We start from the raw sequence: 22,508 nt of genomic DNA on the forward strand, positions 1-22,508 counted from the left end.
ATGGTTGAATTGCTGCAAAGAAACCACTACTAAGAGAAGCATGGAGGAGGTGGTGTAATGGTGTGGGGGTGCTTTGCTGGTGACACTGTCAGTCATTTATTTAGAATTCAAGACACTGAACCAGCAGGGCTACCACAGCATTCTGCAGCGATACGCCATCCCATCTGGTTTGCACTTAGTGGGACTATCATTTGTTTTTCAACAGGACAATGGCCCAACACACCTCCAGGCTGTGTAAGGGCTATTTGACCAAGAAAGAGAGTGATGGAGTGCTGCATCAGATGACCTGGCCTCCACAATCACCGACCTCAACCCAATTGAGATGGTTTTTGATGAGTTCGACCGCAGCGTAAATGAAAAGCAACCAACAAATGCTCAGCATATGTGGGAACTCTTTCAAGACTGTTAGAAAAGCATTCCTCATGAAACTAGTTGAGTGTGCAAAGCTGTCATCAAGGCAAAGGATGGCTACTTTGAAGAATCTAAAATCTTTGTTTTGTTTAACACTTTTTTGGTTACTACATTATTCCATATTTGTTATTTCATAGTTCATCTTCACTATTATTCTACGATGCGATGTGCTGCACTCTACTGTCCTGAACTATACTCTACTCTGCTGTATTGTACTGCACTGTGCTCTGCTGTGTTGCGCTGTGATGCCCAAACTTGTGAAACATGAGAAGAATTCATATCCTTAATTATGCATTTCTGTGTAGAACAGATCAGGCACCCACGACATAATTCCGGTACCGTAATTCAATTACCAGGTGTAAAACCACTTCACTTACTGTAGTTCAACAAACAAAATGTATTTTTCAAACTCAAGGTGCCATGTCATAACCCATTCTTTCTGCAGACATCTTCGAATCTTAATTTGGAGCCGATATTTAACAGAGTTTTGGGAAAACGTATTCACAAACTGAGGGAGATTTTACCATAATTCCGTTACCAAAGTTTGCATCTGCACTGTTCTTCTACTCAATTAGTTTTTGGAAAAAATGTCAGTGGAAATGTTAAAAGTAGTTCTTGTACATAGAGTTGTATGCTTTGAAATGTTTTTTTGTTTTGCATACAGTTTTAAAAAGTGTAAAAAGAGAGTAAAAGCGTAATTATGTTACCGTGGAAATGCCCAAAAAGCATTTCAAACATCCTTCCTCTCAATGAGGTATCTATGTAATAATTGCGAGAACAATCTGAGATACCAAAAATATTTTCCGCTCCCGCTGGCATGGGATCATCCACATAGTGCAACACTTTTGACCAAGGCGCATATAGGTAATAGGGTGCCATTAAGAATTCACTCTATGACAGGATCAAAATGACTGTTTGATACTATAATGTTATCAGTGTGATCAAGATAATAGCCTCATGATGTTTGCCTTCTCTTCCTAGAGCCCTAGCTCTAGTTATTTATGGTCAGTAAAGGCTATGGAAGGATGGTACTCTATGTGCAGTTTGTGCACAGTTCTCTGGATGCTGCAGGCCTCTACAAAGTTACAGGACGGCCCTTGAAACCCATACAGAATCGATGCACAGGTTGCACCTCCGGAAGTTGTTATAATTACTGTTTAAGTCTATGGAATGGGGTGAGAACCATGAGCCTCCTTGGTTTTGTATTGAAGTCAATGTACCCACAGGAGGACGGAAATCAGCTGTCCTCCGGCTACACCATGGTGCTACCCTACAGAATGCTGTTGAGGCTACTGTAGACCTTCATTGCAAAAGTGTGTTGTAATCAATTATTTGGTGGCATATTTAGTATACTTTTGTCTAAAAAGGATAACTTTAATGTTTAACTATTTTTATGAAATTCACTGAGGATGGACCTCCCCTTTGTTCTCTGAGGAGCCTCCACTGATCTACAACTATGCTCTAAAAGCTGCAGTCTTGTAGGAAAGGTGAATAAATAGCTATATTTTGGTAACATTGACTTTACTTCAAGCCTGCAGGTATAATGTATTATAATGTGTTGTACAAATTACTTGTCATAAGCATGTATGGCTCGATGTTTCCATCTTAGAATTAAACATGTGCTCTGTTTAGTTTAGTCAGGCATCACTGTAGTTAGAGGGTTTTTTTTTTTTTAAATTGGTAGCTAATGTATTTTGCCAAAATGACTCAGATGTTCCAGAGCCCAGTCAGTGAGATGTCAATTAACCCATCTGCTGTTGAATTCTGGGCCAGGTGTTTGTTTTCCTCAATAAAAGCTCAGTGGCTACAGCTCTGGACCCAAATATGAATTACCCCCAGAAACCGGTTTAAAACCACAGCGAAATATGAAAAACAAGAAAGAAAGCCTCAGAGGGGGTATACCAAAAAGCAGGATTATGGAGTTAGTCAGCTCACTTTTCTAAATATTCTGATAAAACATTTTATTTTATTAAAAGATAAGCTTGAAATGGGCATGGTCTAATTGATTTAACAAACGAAAATACATTGAATGTCGTTTTCAAACATAATTTTGAGCTATAGTTTGAGTTAGACTATTTGTTACATTGTATTTTTTAAATTTGGTTTGGTTGGTTCCACATCGTCAAATGTCAAACGAACCAAAATTCCGAAACAATACCACGTGTCCATCCAAGTTATTTGTTTATTGGACAATAACACTAAGGATAAATCAATTTATGATTATCATGAAGCATCACTTGCGTGTCCCAATCTTCATATGTGACTGACCGGCTCGATTCAGTCTTATGCAGCAAAATTTGAAAGTGTTATTTTTTCATTTATTTTTTATTTATTTTTACATTGGATGAAAGTAGAGACTCAGAGCTAGAAAATGGTATATCATACACTACAGTTGAGGAACAATGGGAAAGTAATTCTGCTTTGAAAGTGTTCCCCAATTTCGGGGGATCCAATTGGTAGTAGTTACCTTCGCTTTGGTCTTCCAACATGTGGGAGGACACTGCCCAATAGCCTCTGACTGCGATGTGAATAGGCTATATTCAGTAGCCTATTTCCCTGGTATAGTCCCCATCTCCCCTAATCTGCATAGGATGCACTCATAAATATAAATTTTAGTAATTTAGCAAGACTGCACAAGAGTCATTTACAGTAGTGAGTGCATACAATTTCGCCAGTTATCAGTTGCCGCCTTCATCCGCCTTTCCAGACGTTTGGGAGATGGGACTCCTGTATCCGCTTGGTCAGCCTTTGAGGACGTGTGGCTTTGTAATTGGATTTGTCCATCTCCTAGACTGGCTGCCTGCCAGGGTTTGAGAGCCCAGTCTACCCTAAAGTTTCCCATAACCCTGGTTGGAGGCCCTAACCGGGTGCTGTCAACTGGAGCCAGCTGAGCCTGAGACTCGCATGGGGCAGGGGCGTCACTGAGGTAGCATGCAAGGCAGAGCAACACTACCCGCTAAATGCTAAATGTGCTGCTAGTCACAGAATGTTTCAGAGCTCTCAAGTTATGATTTCATCAAATGTTCACAGTCAAACAACCAATAATAATATGCAACTCTGGTTATTTTCCTGTGTTTGGTCCGGACTGCATTCTCACTGGCAGCGAACCGCACCATGAAAATAATTTAAATCGGACAGAGACCACCCTTTTTGAGCGAAACAAGGTGATTTGTTTAGTGCAGATAGAACAAACCGAACTAAGGGGTAAACTCACCAGAGTTCTGAAAATAAATGCAACAAACCATTTTAGTGCGAAAGTCCCTTTAGTTTAGCTTTTTTAATGAAGCATAAAATCAATAGTTATTTCTGGTTGCTTATCAAAGTTAGCTGGCTGGCTAACTCATTGATCCTGCTTTGTGCTACGTTCGTGGATATGTACAGTTGTTGTTTCACATCACACACACAAAGGCGCACAGACACACGCAGTTGGGATTTGTGTGGATATAGTTACATGTATTGTTTTACGCAATGCAGGTGCTACCGCAGCAGGGGTGCTATGGTGTAGATATACAGCTACAGAACAAATGTGCTAACATATACGGAGGAATTTTCCCAATTAGGAGGTGATTTCTATCACAATGGCCATAACCAGTGTCTCTATAAATATATCTATTACTGTAATAGCAGACAACTATTCAGTCAGTTCAGTGTTTGATTCCCCTCTGTAACACTGTCCATTAGGTAGGTAGCAGACGCATTTAGAGCGGGACTGTTATTATTATTATAATGCACCTCTCCCTCCTCTCTCGCGGGATGTTCCCTGATTCTGGACAGGGTGTGGGGGGGGGGGGGGGGCTGAGTGAGTGGCACTGTCTCTGGGCTTGTCTCTCTCTCTCTCTGCTGTTATCCACGCGTGGCTGGTCACATGCGTCCTTACACAGGCGCACACTCCGACATCAGTTGGCACAAAGCAAGGCAGTTTCCTGTGAACGCTTGTCTCGGGTGAGCCGTAATTGCTATGGCATGTCTTTACACACCCTTTGGTTGAATTCACAAATGCATCTCTATGTCTCGCTGTAATCCTCCAATGTCTCTATCTCACTCTGTGGAAACAAATGGCTTTAATGAGGGCATCAGCATCCAGCCAGTGACAGGGGCAGAGACGGACAGAGATAGAGGTCGACAGGAGGAAAGGGTGGCGACAGACAGACTGGGCTCAGCTATGATGGCCATAACAATCACCTCACATTGATTTCCTATGTCTAGATGTGTCTCGACACACAATTCTGCCTTAATCTGTAGCTGATTTTTGCAATAAGCGTTGTTGTTATTACCATAGAAGACAAAAGCAGAAGTGCAGAAGGAGAGAGAGAAAACGGAGAGGGGTGAAAGGATATCACACAGGGTGGGTGGAACATGGGGTGAGGGGGTTGAGGCATTATTACTAGCCTGGTCCAAGATCTCTTTGTGCAGTCTTGCCAACTCCTATGGTAATTGTCACGCCAAACACCACAAGTGTTTACAAGACAGACAAAAAACGGATCTGGGAATCAGGCTACATTATTGCTTACACTGTCATGATCTCATGACAGTGAAAGGTCAAAGCATTTTTTCTTCATGATGAATACTGATTAGCAGAGGGGCGTCAACCAACCCAGACAGTCATGGAATGCAGATCTACTGCAATAAATGTATTTTACGGTGGAGACAGAGAGGAGGAACACAAGCTACACACACACACACACACACACACCTTCTCATGCGTCTTCTTCTCCTAGACAGATCAAATGAAATTAAAACTGCAATAATGTCTTCCTCTGTGACTACTGTAAATAATAGGCTAGCATACCTTCACTTACTAACACATTGCGCACCATACTTCAATGCCACACAGGGACGGACTAGACATCTGGCATTTCAGACAAATGCCAGATAGGCTGGTCCATTTTTAGGCCTGTGGGTTTAACTTGTTTGTTTTTTTACACACAATTATCATTATCTGGCTAATAATTGTTTATGCATCAAATTAGATCCAACCAAATGAAGCATTTAAGCATAAGACCTAAATGGACGGACTCCAAATGAGTCTAATGACAGAGGGAGGGGAAATGGTCCATGATCCAGGTCAATCAAACCTCATTCAGTGGGTTTTACTTTCCAGTTGAGAAGGAATGGGGGGTAGAAGGGGTAGATGAGGGTAAACAGCAGTGCCTTGCTGCAGTGCATCTAGAGGTTTGTTTAATGGCCTGTGACTGAATTGTAGTCGAGCTGATCCATTGAGATTCTTTCAAACGCATGGAAATATGTGTATGGATGCAAACCAAGGTCAGTTAACAGATTGCAGCTGGGTTCCACTTCAAACACATCAAACTGTTTTCTCAAGTCTGGCTAGTATAGCCAGCTACTATAGGACATGAATATGAAAACAGGCTGAGTAATTCAATAAACATTCATGCACAGTGTCAACCATACATACGCTCATACAAAGACATCAGTAGCTATGCACAGAACAAAGAACTGTGGTCTATTCCAGTCTGACCGCTTTACCTGCTGGATAAATCACACTGTATTGTAATGTACTATACTGTATATTAGGGCTCCCGAGTGGCACAGCAGTCTAAGGCACTGCATCTCAGTGCAAGAGGTGTCACTACGGTCCCTGGTTTGAATCTAGGCTGTATCACATCCGGCTGTGATTGGGAGTCCCATAGGGCGGCGCACAATTGGCCCAGCGTCGTCCTGGTTTGGCCGGGGTAGGCCATCATTGTAAATAAGAATTTGACTTGCCTAGTTAAATAAAAGGTTAATAAAAATATCCATCTGAAAATAAAAATGATTGGTAATATTATTCTAATAAATCTACTGTAATAAAATCACCAAGATGCTTCAAGGACTAAAGACATTTTAATAGATGTTTTGATCATTTGATCATGAGTAAATTTGATTGTCTGTGTAAAGGATCATGGGCAGGTGTATAAAGGCGGTGGTGCGACTTGTGAACTCTTCTTCATTAACATTTTCACACATGACACCATTAATGGAGGTTAGTTTTGGTTCATTCTGACGCATACCAATAGTTGACACATCCTTCATAGGAAGTGACTAGGTTAATGAGCGGTTGGACAACATACCACAGCCAGTGTCATGACAAGGTAAATAATGATGTCATCGGTCATGACCTGTCAACGCAGTTATTATAGGTTTAACAGCATTGACTCTTCGACATGGTTACGGAAAGTTGGTTGGTCCTTCAACACTCTGTTCAAGTAGTGGTGCTTGACTCCAGGATTCTTGGTGCACGACTCATGCTCGACGACCAAAACGTATACGTACACACCACCTCATTATTGCAGTCTCCTACTAGGAAGACTACATTTGCATTCCAGAGGACTGACATGAGCATGATGCTGCACATGTCCTCATAAACTTAGCCTACAGAAGGCCTAATTTTGTTTGAATATAGAAGGTGATCTGTAGGAACTAGAATATTTCAGTGATATTTCCGCTGTGCGCAGCCTTGACAGATCCCATGGGATGATGCCGCGCACTCACAGTCATGTCTAAATGATAATAATAGGCTATACACTGACAACTCGAGCTTGGCTGCCAAATGTATAGGTGTCCCCATTAATATTTCAATTGATGAAGTGTGATCATAATCATCATTTTAGCGATCCACGGTAGATGTCCCTCCTAATAACAATGCCCCCATCCTGCTGATTTGAGCTGCTGAACTGCATTTGTATTTAACATGCGTTTATGGATGATAAAGGGAACTTTGCCATTTCCAAAAACTTAATTGATAGCCCGTACTTTAGTGAACTTGCGCGAAACATTGCAAGCCAAGAAATTGAGAGATACAGCATCTTTTGATTACCGATGCACGGTTCTGACTGTCTGCCTGGTAGCCAACATGCCTACCGATGCCTGGCTGTGCCCCTCCCCCCCCCCCTCGCTAGCTCTCTCTTTCTTTGCTGTAAAAGTTGCGAGAGTTAGTATTCTCGGGAAGTAGCCTAAGGCAACTAGTTTTCTCAATTGCAAAAATACTGAAGCTTGTCACCCAGAAATGGGAGTCGACAGGCAAGGAGTCGAGGAATCGATTATTTTATTTTACTCCCCACCACAACCTTTATTTAACTAGTCGGTTAAGTCGGTTAAGAACAAATTCTTATTTACAATGATGGTCTACCTCGGCCAAACCCTCCCCTAACCCGGACGACGCCGGGCCAATTGTGCGCCACCCTATGGTATGTTCAAGTCAAATTCTCCCAAGAAAGTAGCCTGGTTCCAGATCTGTCTCTCCAACTCATACGGTCCACGTTGGAGCCGTGACAATGACCGAAGGAGTTGGCAAGACGGCACAAACAGATCTGAGACCAGGCAACCAAGAAAGAATCTATGTCCAGATATTTGCTGCAGGCCTGGAAATAGACAGCAATAAAGGGCTGCTGGCTGACTGCACTACAGTAAATGTTGTTTAGTCAGCTACCTACTCAGCACTATTAGACCCCGATGCCAGAGTATAGCCCTTATAACTCCCAACTGAACTGATCCCAGACAGCCTTGCAAACGAGCTTAAGCTGTCAGCTTAAAAGCTTTTCCTGAAACTGAGACGTCCTCTCAGCTGTGATGGCCCTATCGCACACACACTGCCGTGAATACACACGCACTCACATGCACCTACACAGACATGTATGAACGCAGGCATAGACACACATGCATGCACACACACACAAAGAGCCAACCAAGACTTCAGCAGACTACAGCAACATGCTGCAGTGTGTAGCTCCATTTCTCATTAAAAAGCAGTGAGAGCAGCTTCGTTTCTTCATGATGCACTATGGTCACACCCTGCTCCAGGGGGGATAAAAGGGTTTCAGTGTTTGCTCTTTGCTGCAAGCACAGTCTAAAATGAGTTACAATATTTCAATCCAAGTAGGATAATACACGTGTCTGGCATCGGCTTGACACAGCATCTTACCTTTTAGTTGTGAGCAAAGATCACTGGATTTCTTACTTCAGTACAAGGTAGATTGACTGACAAAAAGTGTGTGGGATGTTGTTTGAAACATGTCTAACAGAGGGGCTCCATTGTGGCATGTATCAGACTATTTTGTTGTGGAATTCATCAGCCACTTGTCTTGAGGGCTATATTGCCTAACTTTTCTATTCTTCTACAAACAGGTTGGAGGGTAGAGGATTCTATATGTGGGCCTATGCGGCTTGGTTGGTAAGAGCATGGCTATAGCAATGCCAAGGTTGTAAGTTCAATTATTGCAGGGATCACATACACTTACTAAACATGTATGCACTCACTATAATGTAAGTGGCTATGGGTAAAAGTGTATGCTAATTGGCAGTTACGTGATCAAGAGGATGTACTGTACCTTCATCCTCTTAATGTGTCAACTTGGAGAAGCCATCGGTTTTAGCGGAGAGCAGGAGAAAGATCTACAACCAGCTACAATATATTCAACTCTGCTGGGTTGATTTAAGACAGATTATAGGAATGAAGGGGGTATGAGGGCTGGCTCAGTCAGTCAGACTGTTGGAAATCGAGTTCAAAATGGAGTTAGCTGAAAAACAGAGTGTCTCAAATTAGGCACCTAAACCCAGGCTGCAGGATGCGTTCCACGCTGTACGTCTGTCGGTTCTGATACGGTTACTGTACATACACACTCCTCCCTTACTAGTTCTCTCTCAATCTCCTCCATGAGTTTTGGTGGTCCCATCTTCTACAGTCACAGGTTGCGTCCCAAATGGCACCCTAAAGTAGTGCATTATGTAGGGCATAGGGTGCCATTTGGGATGCATTCACATACTGTATTTAGCATCAGCAGAGAGACACTAAAACCATTTCATGGTTCCATAATTCATGCTGACAACATACATTATTTATGGCGTTTCTGAACTGTTTGCCGGGAGAGAGAGAGAGATTCCCCAGTCAGACCCTCTATAGTTCCAGCACTAACACATTTTTATTTATGAGTCTGAAAATTAAAGAAGATGATGTAAAATAAACTTACTCCGGGGCCAAACATTATAGAACGTTATTGATTAAAAAGGACATCCCTGGTTCTTTCACTCTCCTCAAGACATCTCGTCGAAAGCTCTCTTCTCATCGCTTCGAGGCAAGTAACACTGAAACATGCATGAGAGCATCAGCTGTTCCGGATGACTGTGTGATCACTCTCTCTGCAGCCGATGTGAGTAAGACCTTTAAACAGGTCAACATTCACAAGACCGCAGGACCAGATGGATTACCAGGACGTGTACTACGAGCATGCGCTGACCAACTGGCAAGTGTCTTCACTGACATTTTCAACCTCTCCCTGTCCGAGTCTGTAATACCACCATAGTCCCTGTGCCCAAGAACACTAAGCTAACCTGCCTAAATTACTACCGATCCATAGCACTCACGTAGCCATGAAGTGCTTTGGAAGGCTGGTCATGGCTCACATCAACACCTTAACCTTAACCTTAACCAGAAACCCTAGACCCACTCCAATTTGCATACCACCCCAACAGATCCACAGATGATGCAATCTCTACTGCACTCCACATGGCCCTTTCCCACCTGGACAAAAGGAACACCTACGTGAGAATGCTATTCATTAACTACAGCTCTGTGGTCAACACCATAGTGTCCTCAAAGCTCATCACTAAGCTAAGGACCCTGGGACTAAACACCTCCCTCTGCAACTGGATCCTGGACTTCCTGACGGGCCGCCCCCAGGTGATGAGGGTAGGTAACAACACATCCGCCACGCTGATCCTCAACACTGGAGCCCCTCAGGGGTGCGTGCTCAGTCCCCTCCTGTACTTCCTGTTCACTCATGACTGCACGGCCAAGCACGACTCCAACACCATCATCAAGTTTGCCGATGACACAACAGTGGTAGGCCTGATCACCAACAACGAGAGAGCCTTTAGGGAGGAGGTCAGAAACATGGCCGTGTGGTGCCAGGACAACCACCTCTCCCCCAACGTGATCAAGACAAAGGAGATGATTGTGGACTACAGGAAAAGGAGGACCGAGCACGCCCCCGTTCGAATCTACGGGGCTGTAGTGGAGCAGGTTGAGAGCTTCAAGTTCCTTGGTGTCCACATCACCAACAAACTAACATGGTCCAAACACACTAAGACAGTCGTGAAGAGGGCACGACAAAGCCTATTCCCACTCAGGAGACTGAAAAGATTTGGCATGGGTCCTCTGATCCTCAAAAGTTTCTACAGCTGCACCATCGAGAGCATCCTGACTGGTTGCATCACTGCCTGGTATGGCAACTGCTCGGCCTCCGACCATAAGGCACTACAGAGTAGAGGTCGACCGATTCATCAGAATGGCTGATTAATTAGGGCCTATTTCAAGTTTTCATAACAATCGGTGATCGGCATTTTTGGACACCGATCATGGCCGATTACATTGCACTCCACGAGGAGACTGCGAAGCAGGCTGACTACCTGTTATGCGAGTGCAGCCAGGAGCCAAGGTAAGGTGCTAGCTAGCATTAAACTTATAAAAAACAATCAATATTAACAGAATCACTAGTTAACTACACATGGTTGATGATATTACTAGTTTATCTAGCTTGTCCTGCGTTGCATATAATTGATGCGGTGCCTGTTAATTTATCATTGAATCATAGCCTACTTCGCCAAACGGGTGATTTAACAAGCGCATTCGCGAAAAAAAATGCCTTTCTTACAATCAATACACAAGTATATATTTTTAAACCTGCATATTTAGTTAATATTGCCGTCTAACATGAATTTATTTTAACTAGGGAAATTGTGTCACTTCTCTTGCGTTCTGTGCAACAGAGTCAGGGTTCATGCAGCAGTTTGGGCCGCCTGGCTCGTTGCGAACTGTGAAGACTATTTCTTCCTAACAAAGACAACCAACTTCGCCAAACGGGGGATGATTTAACAAAAGTGCATTTGCAAAAAAAGCACAATCGTTGCACGAATGTACCCAACCATAAACATCAATGCCTTCCTTAAAATCAATACACAGAAGTATATATTTTTAAACCTGCATATTTAGTTAAAAGAAATTCATGTTAGCAGGCAATATTAAACTAGGGAAATTGTGTCACTTCTCTTGCGTTCATTGTACGCAGAGTCAGGGTATATGCAACCGTTTGGGCCACCTGGCTCGTTGCGAACTAATTTGCCAGAATTTTATGACATAACATTGAAGGTTGTGCAATGTAACAGATATATTTAGACTTATGGATGCCACCCGTTAGATAAAATACGGAACGGTTCCGTATTTCACTGAAAGAATAAACGTTTTATTTTCGAAATGATAGTTTCCGGATTTGACCATATTAATGACCTAAGGCTCGTATTTCTGTGTGTTATTATGTTATAATTAAGTCTATGATTTGATATTTGATAGAGCAGTCTGACTGAGCGTTGGTAGGCAGCAGCAGGCTCGTAAGCATTCATTCAAACAGCACTTTCGTGCGTTTGCCAGCAGCTCTTCGCAATGCTTCAAGCATTGCGCTGTTTATGACTTCAAGCCTATCAACTCCTGAGATTAGGCTGGTGTAACTGATGTGAAATGGCTAGCTAGTTAGCGGGGTGCGCGCTAATAGCGTTTCAAACGTCACTCGCTCTGAGACTTGGAGTAGTTGTTCCCCTTGCTCTGCAAGGGCCGCGGCTTTTGTGAAGCGATGGGTAACGATGCTGAGGGTGGCTGTTTTCGATGTGTTCCTGGTTTGAGCCCAGGTAGGGGCGAGGAGAGGGACGGAAGCTATACTGTTACACTGGCAATACTATAGTGCCTATAAGAACATCCAATAGTCAAAGGTATATGAAATACAAATGGTATAGAGAGAAATAGTCCTATAATTCCTATAATAACTACAACCTAAAACTTCTTACCTGGGAATATTGAAGACTCATGTTAAAAGGAGCCACCAGCTTTCATATGTTCTGAGCAAGGAACTTAAACGTTAGCTTTTTTATATGGCACATATTGCACTTTTACTTTCTTCTCCAACACTTAGTTTTTTGCATTATTTAAACCAAATTGAACATGTTTCATTATTTATTTGAGGCTAAATTGATTTGATTGATGTATTATATTAAGTTCAAATAAAAGTGTTCATTCAGTATTGTTGTAATTGTCATTATTACAAGTAAATAAATAAATACATTTATAAAAAATCTATATATATATTTATTTATTTTCGGCTGATTAATCGGTATCGGCTTTTTTTGGTCCTCCAATAATCGGTATCGGCATTGAAAAATCATAATCGGTCGACCTCTACTACAGAGGACAGCGCGTACGGCCCAGTACATCACTTGGGCCAAGCTTCCTGCCATCCAGGACCTCTATACCAGGCGGTGTTAGAGCAAGGCCCTAAAAATGGTCAAAGACTCCAGCCACCCTAGTCATAGACTGTTCTCTATGCTACCACATGGCATGTGGTACCGGAGCACCAAGTCTAGGTCCAAAAGGCTTCTTAACAGCTTCTATCCCCAAGCCATAAGACTCCTTAACAGCTAATCAAAGGGCTACCCAGACCGCTCTTTTACGCTGCTGCTACTCTGTTATTATCTATGCATACTCACCTTAATAACTCTACCTACATGTACATATTACCTCAATTACCTCGACTCTCCGGTGCCCCCGCACATTGACTCTGTACCACCTGCATATAGCCTCGCTATTGTTATTTTACTGCTGCTGTTTAATTATTTGTTACTTTTATTCTAAATTTTTTACTTAACACTCATTGTTGGTTAAGGTCTTGTAAGTGAGCATTTTACTATAAGGTCTACTACACCTGTTGTATTCAGCGCATGTGACAAATAACATTTGAAAAGATGGACATTGGGTCGTTCCATATGACTTCAATCACTTTCTGACTCTACCCCTTGTGATTTGAACATACTTTCCATATATGTTTGCCCATGGTAGAAGTGGTCAGAAAGTGACTTTTTGGACCTAAACGCCAAAATATTCAGGAGATAGAGGTGCTCAAGATTGACCCATGTTGCATACCTTACCCCTTCATGAGACATCTGTCTTCATCACTGGAAAATAGAAACAGTTAAGCTTTCACATTATTTAAAACTTACAAACTGGGTTGTCAAATGAGAAAAAAGGTTTAACACAAAATTTTATTTTTTGTTTGTTTAAAGTCAATTATCTAAAAACCTAAACTCAGATGTTTTTCATGATCATATATATTGTAGAAAATACCCTATTTTACATAATCTGAGGTGTTTGTCTTGTGCCCACCATCGGTTGAGACACAGCATACTCTTGAATACAGGGTGGGTATCATGTTTTTGCTAAAAGATGTATTAACATGTGAATACAATTAAAAATGTCTACTTTCAAATGGTACCACAAAGATGGTTGGGGTTCCACACATCACAGAATGTTGACTTAAAGCTGCAATATGTAACTTACATGGAAATGTGAGTTATAGATTTGTCAGTCTCATTGAAAGCAAGTCTGAGAAGCAGTAGATCTATTCTATTTCCGCAAATTTTATGCTTCCCGTTTATTAAATGTAGTTTTTGCATCTTTTACTTTCGGTTTTGTACACCGGCTTCAAACAATTGAAAATACAATATTTTGAGTTGTGGAAAAGATATTTCACAGCAGTTTAGATGGTACAATGATTCTCTACACCAGGGGTATTGAACTCTTACCCTATGCGGTCCATAGCCTGCTGGTTTTCTGTTCTACCTGATAATTAATTGCACACACCTGGTGTCTCAGGTCTAAATCAGTCCCTGATTACAGGGAAATAATGAAAAAATGCAATGGAACTGGCTTCGAGGTCCAACGTAGAGTTTGAAGCCTCTACACTAGACTTGCTTGTTTTGTTACATATACTGACTATTCGAACTTCAGCAACCAGGAAATGGTAGAGGGATTTCTGCATAGTGCATCTTTAAGTGGGAAAACCCATTGTTATAAATTAAACTGTCAATCCTCCATAAGAAAGTTATTGAAATCCTAGCAATCTATACTGAACAAATGTATAAAAAGCAACATACAACAATTTCAAAGATTTTACTGAATTACAGTTCATATAAGGAAATCAGTCAATTGAAATAAATAAATTAGGCCCTAATCTATGGATTTCACATGACTGTTGATACTGATATGCATCTGTTGGTCACAGATACTGTTTTTCTTTTTAAACGGTAGGGGAGTGGATCAGAAAATCGGTCAGTATCTGCTGTGACCACCATTTGCCTCATACAGTGCAACACATCTCCTTCGCATAGAGTTGATCTGGTTGATCTGGTTGTTGTTGTGATTGTGGCCTGTGGAATGTTGCCCCAATCCTCTTCAATGGCTGTGCAAAAGTTGTTGGATATTGGCGGGAACTGGAACACGCTGTCATACATGTTGATCCAGAGCATCCCAAACATGCTCAATAGGTGACATGTCTGGAGTATGCAGGCGATGGAAGAACTGGGACATTTTCAGCTTCCAGGAATTGTGTACAGATCCTTCCGACATGGGGCCGTGTATTATCATGCTGAAACATGAGGTGATGGCAGCGGATGAATGGCATGACGATGGGCCTCAGGATCTTGTCACGGTATGGCTGTGCATTCAAACTGCCACCAATAAAATAGAATTGGTTTGTTGTCCATAGCTTATGCCTGCCAATACCATAACCCCACCGCCACCATGGGGCACTCTGTTCGCAACATTGACATCAACAAACCGCTTGCCCATACAACCCTATAAACGTGGTCTGTGGTTGTGAGGCCGGTTGGACATACTGCCAAATTCTCTAAAACCCATGTTGGAGGCAGCTTATGGTAGAGAAATTAACATCCAATTCTCTGGCAAAAGCTCGAGTGGACATTCCTGCAGTCAGCATGCCAATTGCATGCTCCTTCAAAACTTGAGACATCTATAGCATTGTGCTGTGTGACAAAACTGCACATTTTGGAGTGGCCTTGTATTGTCCCCAGCACAAGGTGCACCTGTGTAATGATCATTCTGTTGAATCAGCTTCCTGATATACCACACCTGTCAGGTGGATGGATTATCTTGGCAAAGGGGAAATGCTCACTAACAGGGATGTAAACAAATGTGTGCACAAAATTTGAGAGAAATAAGCTTTTTGTGCTTATAGAAACTTTCAGTGATCTTTTATATCAGCTCATGAAACATGGGACCAACACTTTACATGTTGCATTTATATTTTTGTACAGTTTAGGTAATACAATAGACATTTGACAGTGGATGGACCAGTGGCCATGTTTCTGATAGTAATTGGAAATTAAATGTTCAATTCAATTTCTATTTAAATGGTGTACCAGCTAAAACGCAGTTGTCTGAAGAGAGGTCCATTCTATGAATTATATTTATATGATTGAAATGACACCCACCCTGTATTCTAGAGCATGCTGTGTCTCAACCGATGACGGACACAACACAAACATTTTTTTAGATAATTGACGTTAACGGTTAAAAAAATGACCCAAAAGAATATTTTCTAAAAAATCCCAAGAAATTTGAGAATATTTTGATAACCCTGTTTATAAACTTTAAATAAAGAGCATCTCTATCTCCTGAATGTTTTGGCATTCAGGTCCAAAAAGTCCCTTTCTGATCATTTCTACCTTGGGCCAACAGGTATAGAAGGGTTTGATTAAATCAAAAGGGGTGCAGTCAGAAAGTGATTGAAATCATATGGAACAACATCATTATTAGAGGAATTATCCTACTGAAATGACCCTAAAGTGAAAAGGTGGTGATGCATCATCATAATGATCCGCCGCATTGGTCAGAGCAGACTGTGATCAGGTCAGAGGTCATGACCTTTAGTCTCTGAGACACTAATGCTGTCTTCATAACTAAGTGGGAAGGTGATATTTACCACATACAACTGGGAAAATTCCACTTCAACGCCCCTCCAACTCGTAATTACTAGTGGGAAGCTCATCTATCATCCGAGCTTCTTCTTCTCCCACATGCTGACCTCTGACGTCACCTACTTAGGAAATGACCTCGATTGCAGCGTTTTTGGCAGTTAAATGTAAAACATTATTTATAAAAAGCAATCTACAAATATGGTTTTTGAACACCTTCATTTGTTTATAAGCATCACAGCTGTACTTTTAGTTTATGGTTGACAGGGCTTGTTGTCAATTGGCGTTTCTCAACGAGTTCAAAGCACTTGAATGCATCCAACTGGTATTTACGACGTCACAGCTGGTAATTACCACCGTCCAGCTTGGTTATGAACGCAGCAATCACAACGGCTCCTATCGACCTGGTCTGATTGGTCAAAATACCAGTTAGTGAAAAATTAATCTCAATGTATCACATTCTCTAAAATGAAGACAACCTGGCCTTGGCTTGAGAGACTAGCTATCTGAATGAGCCGTGCTGCTGTCACACGTTATAATCTTTCCCTTGTTAAGGATAAGAATAACTTTCGCCACATATTGTTTAACATGTTAATGCTGCATAATGTGGTGTTATGCATTTTCACTATTCTGTCGGAATGTCTGAAGTATCGTATCCATACATTAGTAGACCTACTCACGTAAAGTGCATTGTGCGGAGATTTTAACCAAATTATGTTGAATAAGAGTTATCTGTTGGAAATGTATGTTTATCTGGCTACTGGGACCTCCTGACCATGTATATTCACAAAAAACGGCCCAAAATATTCGCATAAGAAATGCTTCTGTTCAAGATAAACTAAAAACATGCTGTTGATGCCATCAATGTCGTTCACTCTCGAATTGCAAGTTATGCAAGTGTCTACTCTAGCGATGGGTCGTTCGCGAAAGAACGGATCTTTTTGAACGGATCTTTTTGGTGAATCACATAAAGAGCCGTTCATTTGGCTCCCAGATTTGCATACTGTTACTGTTTTTTGAGTTGTTTAAAAACGAATATCTGGAAATAAATCTAAATAATTCTCTGAATATGGTGATTCCTCACAGCAGAAACAATAAATAGTAGAGAGCACGTCATTCTGGTCCATGTTCATTTTTGCAGTGCATAGAAAATTCTTAATTCCCTTTTTTTGCAGGCAATATAATACTTTGTTCAGGTAAAAAAGTATTTGAACATGCATATCACGATCTGACATAATCGTAGCCTACTTTTGGGGTTTTAAATGAGAGCTTTGCAATTTTTCATGGGTCTAGGTCGATTTTAAAGCATTTTGAATGAAGACCATCAAAACACAAGCAATTAGATTAGGAAATACCAACCTTTCACTTGAGTCTCGTAATCCCCAATAATCTCCTTGTCCTTCTTGACTCTCGTATGAGATGACATGATTCTTTAGGAATAGATGACGGAAACCTATACACCTCGCCTCGCGACACCACGAAGTATCCTAGCCTACAAATATCTTCGGCAAAAACCGTCAAATGCGTGAAGCAGGGAGGGCTACATGCGTTCCAGAGATTTCCAGGGTCTCAAAATGCACTTGAGGTTGCACAGCGATCAAGGCGACGTTGAACTGGTTAAAAGTGCAAAACAGATCTGGACAACTCCCCTCTTTCCTCAACATAACATATTTGAATGTCCCAACAACAACAAAATATGAAGAATCCGCATTTACTACATTTGGTAAATTATATGTTTCAGTATAAACACTGCCTTGCAGTGGGGTGCATGAGCAAGAATAGCATCGTGCAATTTTCCATACGCCTTTCCAGCCACCCCTTTTCTTGCGAGGTCTCTGTCTGCTGCAGCAAGAGTTGGATGCAAAAGTGATCTCAGACTCCTCCCACACACCCCTCCCCTCACACACACACTCCCACACTTACACACATGCAAAGGGTCATTACGGTACAGCGGTTATGCACGTGGTGACAAAGCAATTTAGAAGTGTTGCTGATATATGGTGACAGATTTTTAAATGATGAGATTGAAAGAGGCACATCATCGTTAGCACAGACACTGGTGACCTGGAAATGATGGCATAAAATACCTACATTTGCAGGCTGCTTTACCGACCTCAATGCAGCCCTCTGAATACAACCCTCATAACAGAAGAGAGAGCTATACTGTTGTAGGCTAATTATAATATCAACATTGTTTTAATGTTGGATAATATCTGTATGTTTCATAATTCAACAGCCTTGGCAGTCATAACATAACAAACATTGTCAATGACACAGAATGAATGTTATTATTATTGCTATGACTAAATGGAAAGATTAAAGGTTTTTCTTGTCTCTCTGCTGGAAGGTATTATTCAGCAACCCAAGCATGAGCCTTCAGGGAGAGTCATTGTGGCTGAATGACTCACATTTCTTCGTAGCCTTTATTGTAAAGACAGAGTTTGAAGATTAGATTTACCAGTAAAGCAAAATTACTTTGCACTTTCCCAATTCTGTGTCATGAGGTGTTCTTTTTTTGACCGTTGCTGATTGTCAAAACCTCGTGCACAGGATCAAATGTGGATACATGTGTACAGACATGTTTAACATATTTGTATTGTCTGAAGGTTTGTGTCTACTGATAATATGTGGAGTTTGCTAGAATTGTATTCCTGCATGATATAATATCTTACTCCAGGTAAAGGTATTCACAGTAGGCAGCAGGTAGCCTAGCGGTTAGAGCGTTGGGCCAGTAACTGAAAGGTTGCTGGTTAGAAACACAGAAGATGTGCCCTTAAGCAAAACACTTAACCCTAATTGCTCCTGTAAGTCGCTCTGGATAAGAGTGTCTGCTAAATAACAATATATATTTATTTTTTTAAGTCTTATTTTTAATATCATCCAAAATAAACAGTAATGCACTGAAGGGTTTCACAGCAAAAGAAAGGATCAGAATGCTACGTTGACAGTGGCACTGTATACTGTATGAACTCATATGGTTCCAGAGTGGTATTTTTAGAAGAGCATTCTTTCAGACACTTGGAACCAGATATTGGCCTGTGGCAGCCATCAACCGGACTTTGAACTTAGCCAAGATGCAAGATGTATCACCATGCATTTGCAAATACCCTTTTTGTGACTCTTGAAGGAGAATCTTCTCTTTTCCAAACCGGGGGAACCCCCAAACTCTTCTAACTCGACTCTGATCCCAAAGGCATTGCAGTGAAGGAGCCTGGGAAACGATAGCATCATCGCTGTTCTTGAGGCCCAACAAGGATCCATTGTCCATTTCCCATTCAGTGGCTGCATCCAAAAGGCAACCTATTCTGTATTTTGTGCACTACAGTACCTTTAACCAAGACCCATAGGACTCAAACATAGTGCACTATTGGGATTCGGGTGCCATTTGGGACACATTCTGAGTAATTCATTAATTCATGGGCCTCTTTGGGAGCAATGCTGGTCAACCTCTACTGTAATAAGTGTTATAAGACCAGTGACGTAAAGTAAGTGTTTTTTGGGGGGGTATCTGTACTTTTCTTTACTATTTGTATTTTTAGCAACTTTTACTTTTACTTCCCTACATTCCAAAAGAAAATAATGTACTTTTTACTCCATACATTTTCCCTGACACCCAAAAGTAGCTTTTTAACCAATTCAAACACTTATCAAGAGAACATCCCTGGTCATCCCTACTGCCTTTGATCTGGCAGACTCACTAAACATAAATGCTCCGTTTGTAAATTATGTCTCAGTGTTGGAGTGTCCCCCTGGCTATCCATCAATAAAAAAATATTTTAAAAATTGGACGGTCTGGTTTGCTTAATATAAGGAAGTTTAAATGATTTATACTTTTACTTTCACTTTTGATACTTAAGTACACATTAGCAATTCCATTTACTTTTGATAATTAAGTATGTTTAAAACAAAATACCTTTGGACTTTTACTCAAGTAGTATTTTACTGGGTGACTTTCACTTTTACTTGAGTCATTTTCTATTAAGGTATCTTTACTTTTACATTAGGTATGACTCTCCACCAATGAGCTTTGAGAGGGAGGAGACATTTTTTTTAAATTCAAATGAGATTTTTTTTAAATTTGTTTAAATGTTTTACATTTAACCTTTATTTAACTAGGCAAGTCACTTAAGAACAAATTCTTATTTACAATGACAGCCTACACCGGCCAAACCCGGACGACGCTGGGCCAGTTGTGTGCCGCTCTATGGGACTCCCAATTACGCCCGGTTGTGATACAGCCTGGATTTAGGGAACAATGGAAAGGGAGAGGGAGAGGGGGGTACCTAGTCAGTTGTCCAACTGAATGTATTCAACTGAAATGTGTCTTCCACAATGACAATGTCAATGTTTCTTCAAGACACATTACTGTAATTTGTCTCCTTTCCTTTCAGGATGGGGTGGAATCTGTCACGTTTACATTGACTTTACTGTAGCACTGATTTGATGCTGATCTAGCCACAGTATTATTGAGATTGTAGTCAATAACTTTTCAATCAAGATTTTGTAACTTTATTACTTGGATTTCCTCGTATGAAATATTAAGCTTAGGACACAATGAAAACAATTATAAAACAGCAGATTGACGAACATTTGTGGGCGTATACATTTTACTAGGTGTATAGTAACCTCATCTTGCTGTGCTATGTTCAGATTTGAATACTGTGTGCACAATGCACATTATACCAAACACACTACATCGAACAGCAACGGTTCACTGCAGACACAGCCACATGTTCGGCTCTTATGAGTCCACCCCTTCCATGACTGCACATAACCTCATTGAGTAACAGTAGTATTCTTCTTCACTGACAGTGTTATCTCGGAATCTCCACAGGGCCTCTTAGCAAAGTGTAATAATACGTCTCAGTGGCAACCAGCCTCAAAGTCAACTCGGTTACATTTTAAATAGCTCTCCCTATTGTATTAGTGCTTCATTGACTCGACTGTTTGAAGATGTTCCAAAAATAAGAAGTTCTAAAAATATAACATTTTATAATCCCAGTGTACTTTTTGCAATGTCAGCGTTTGCTGTGGTTGCTCCAAAGAACAAAGGAATGGGGTGTTGTCTTGTGGGAATAGTAGACTATTATATCATCGTATTATCACATGTCTAAGTCCCTGCCTTGCTATAGGTTTATGAATCCCTTACTTCCCTCTACATACAGTAGTCTTTATCATACACATGTTTTTCATCAGCGTATGTAATTGATTTCCTGATATTGATTTGGGGAAATTATTGATGTGGATAAAAAGCAAGTCATTTCACAGTGCCCTACTGTATGTCAGTGCTGTATGTGCTTACATAGCCAGCCATTATCAGTCAGCCCTCTGCTGAGGGGAGAATACACTCACAGAATATGCTTCATGTGGGAACATCTGCATGACAAATGCACACAGCACACATGCCAGTGGCAGAACATACCACAGTACATACCGCAGTACACACCACAGTACACTCAGCAGAATACAGAACCTCAGCCAAGGAGTCTAAAGAGGATTTCTCCCACTCTATGTAAATATTGTTGGCTTTCACATATTCAAACTCATCTATATGTGTGTTTGAGTTGAGTAGACGTGTCCATGTTTATACTGCTGAGTAGTTAGCAGGATTAGGCCTATATGCAAACAGATATAAATTTGTCACAAACCTGCAAGTGTACTAGGGAAGTGAAACTACAGATGAACCATCTTAATTTGATCACTATTTTGTTTCTTGGAATGTTCCTGCATTGCAGGAAATGCAAACTTGTAGTGTATTCAAGGTTTAAAAAGGCTTTTAACGATTGTCATTTCCATTTTAAAATGTCAGACTTTATTTGTCCTTAAGAAAAATGTATTAACCCCTACAAAAAATGTCCATTATTATTTCACATTCATGTTGCTGCAGGATCATTTTCCTGCTGTAGCAAACTGGCTCAAATGAAGATTCTACACCTGTAGGTATGTTTCTATGGTGAATAGCTGTGGTGGTAAACATTTCTGGGGAAATTCATTATTGCGTAATTTTAACAGTGCTAGTTCCATTTTGTGTGGGATGTCAGTTTAATCAACATGGATGTGACAAAAATAAACGCCGGTGGTTGGTGTGGTGTTCAATGCCAGCTTAATCATCAACAAGGTGTGAACGAAATAAACATCCATTTGTCAAACAGACAGGAAATAACTGACAGGAAATAACTCTGTTGTCAAGACAGTGGAAATCCTTGCTGCAAAGATTGATTGCTGAAAATGAGGGGGGGGGGGTAAACAGACGAGTAGAGAGGGAGGCATGTCTTTACAAGATCTCT

At 41.0% G+C, this 22,508-nt stretch overlaps 1 protein-coding gene across 5 annotated transcripts in view; it reads right to left on the minus strand.

Moving 5' to 3' along the window:
- Positions 1-18,069, minus strand: part of LOC139562881 (SLIT-ROBO Rho GTPase-activating protein 3-like) — a 69,323-nt gene extending 51,254 nt beyond the window's left edge. For 3 of the 5 annotated variants that reach the window (XM_071381021.1, XM_071381016.1, XM_071381007.1), the window contains exon 1: positions 17,581-18,064. In XM_071381021.1, the coding sequence (XP_071237122.1) occupies positions 17,581-17,647 (67 nt within the window). In that variant the 5' untranslated portion in view covers positions 17,648-18,064. Of the gene's footprint in view, positions 1-17,580 lie in introns of all 5 variants that reach the window. The other 2 variants (XR_011672461.1, XM_071381026.1) reach the window with 2 other exon arrangements.
- Positions 18,070-22,508: the final 4,439 nt, after the last annotated feature.

The sequence above is a fragment of the Salvelinus alpinus genome, chromosome 2 (genome assembly GCF_045679555.1).
Source record: "Salvelinus alpinus chromosome 2, SLU_Salpinus.1, whole genome shotgun sequence".
Classification (NCBI taxonomy): domain Eukaryota; kingdom Metazoa; phylum Chordata; class Actinopteri; order Salmoniformes; family Salmonidae; genus Salvelinus; species Salvelinus alpinus.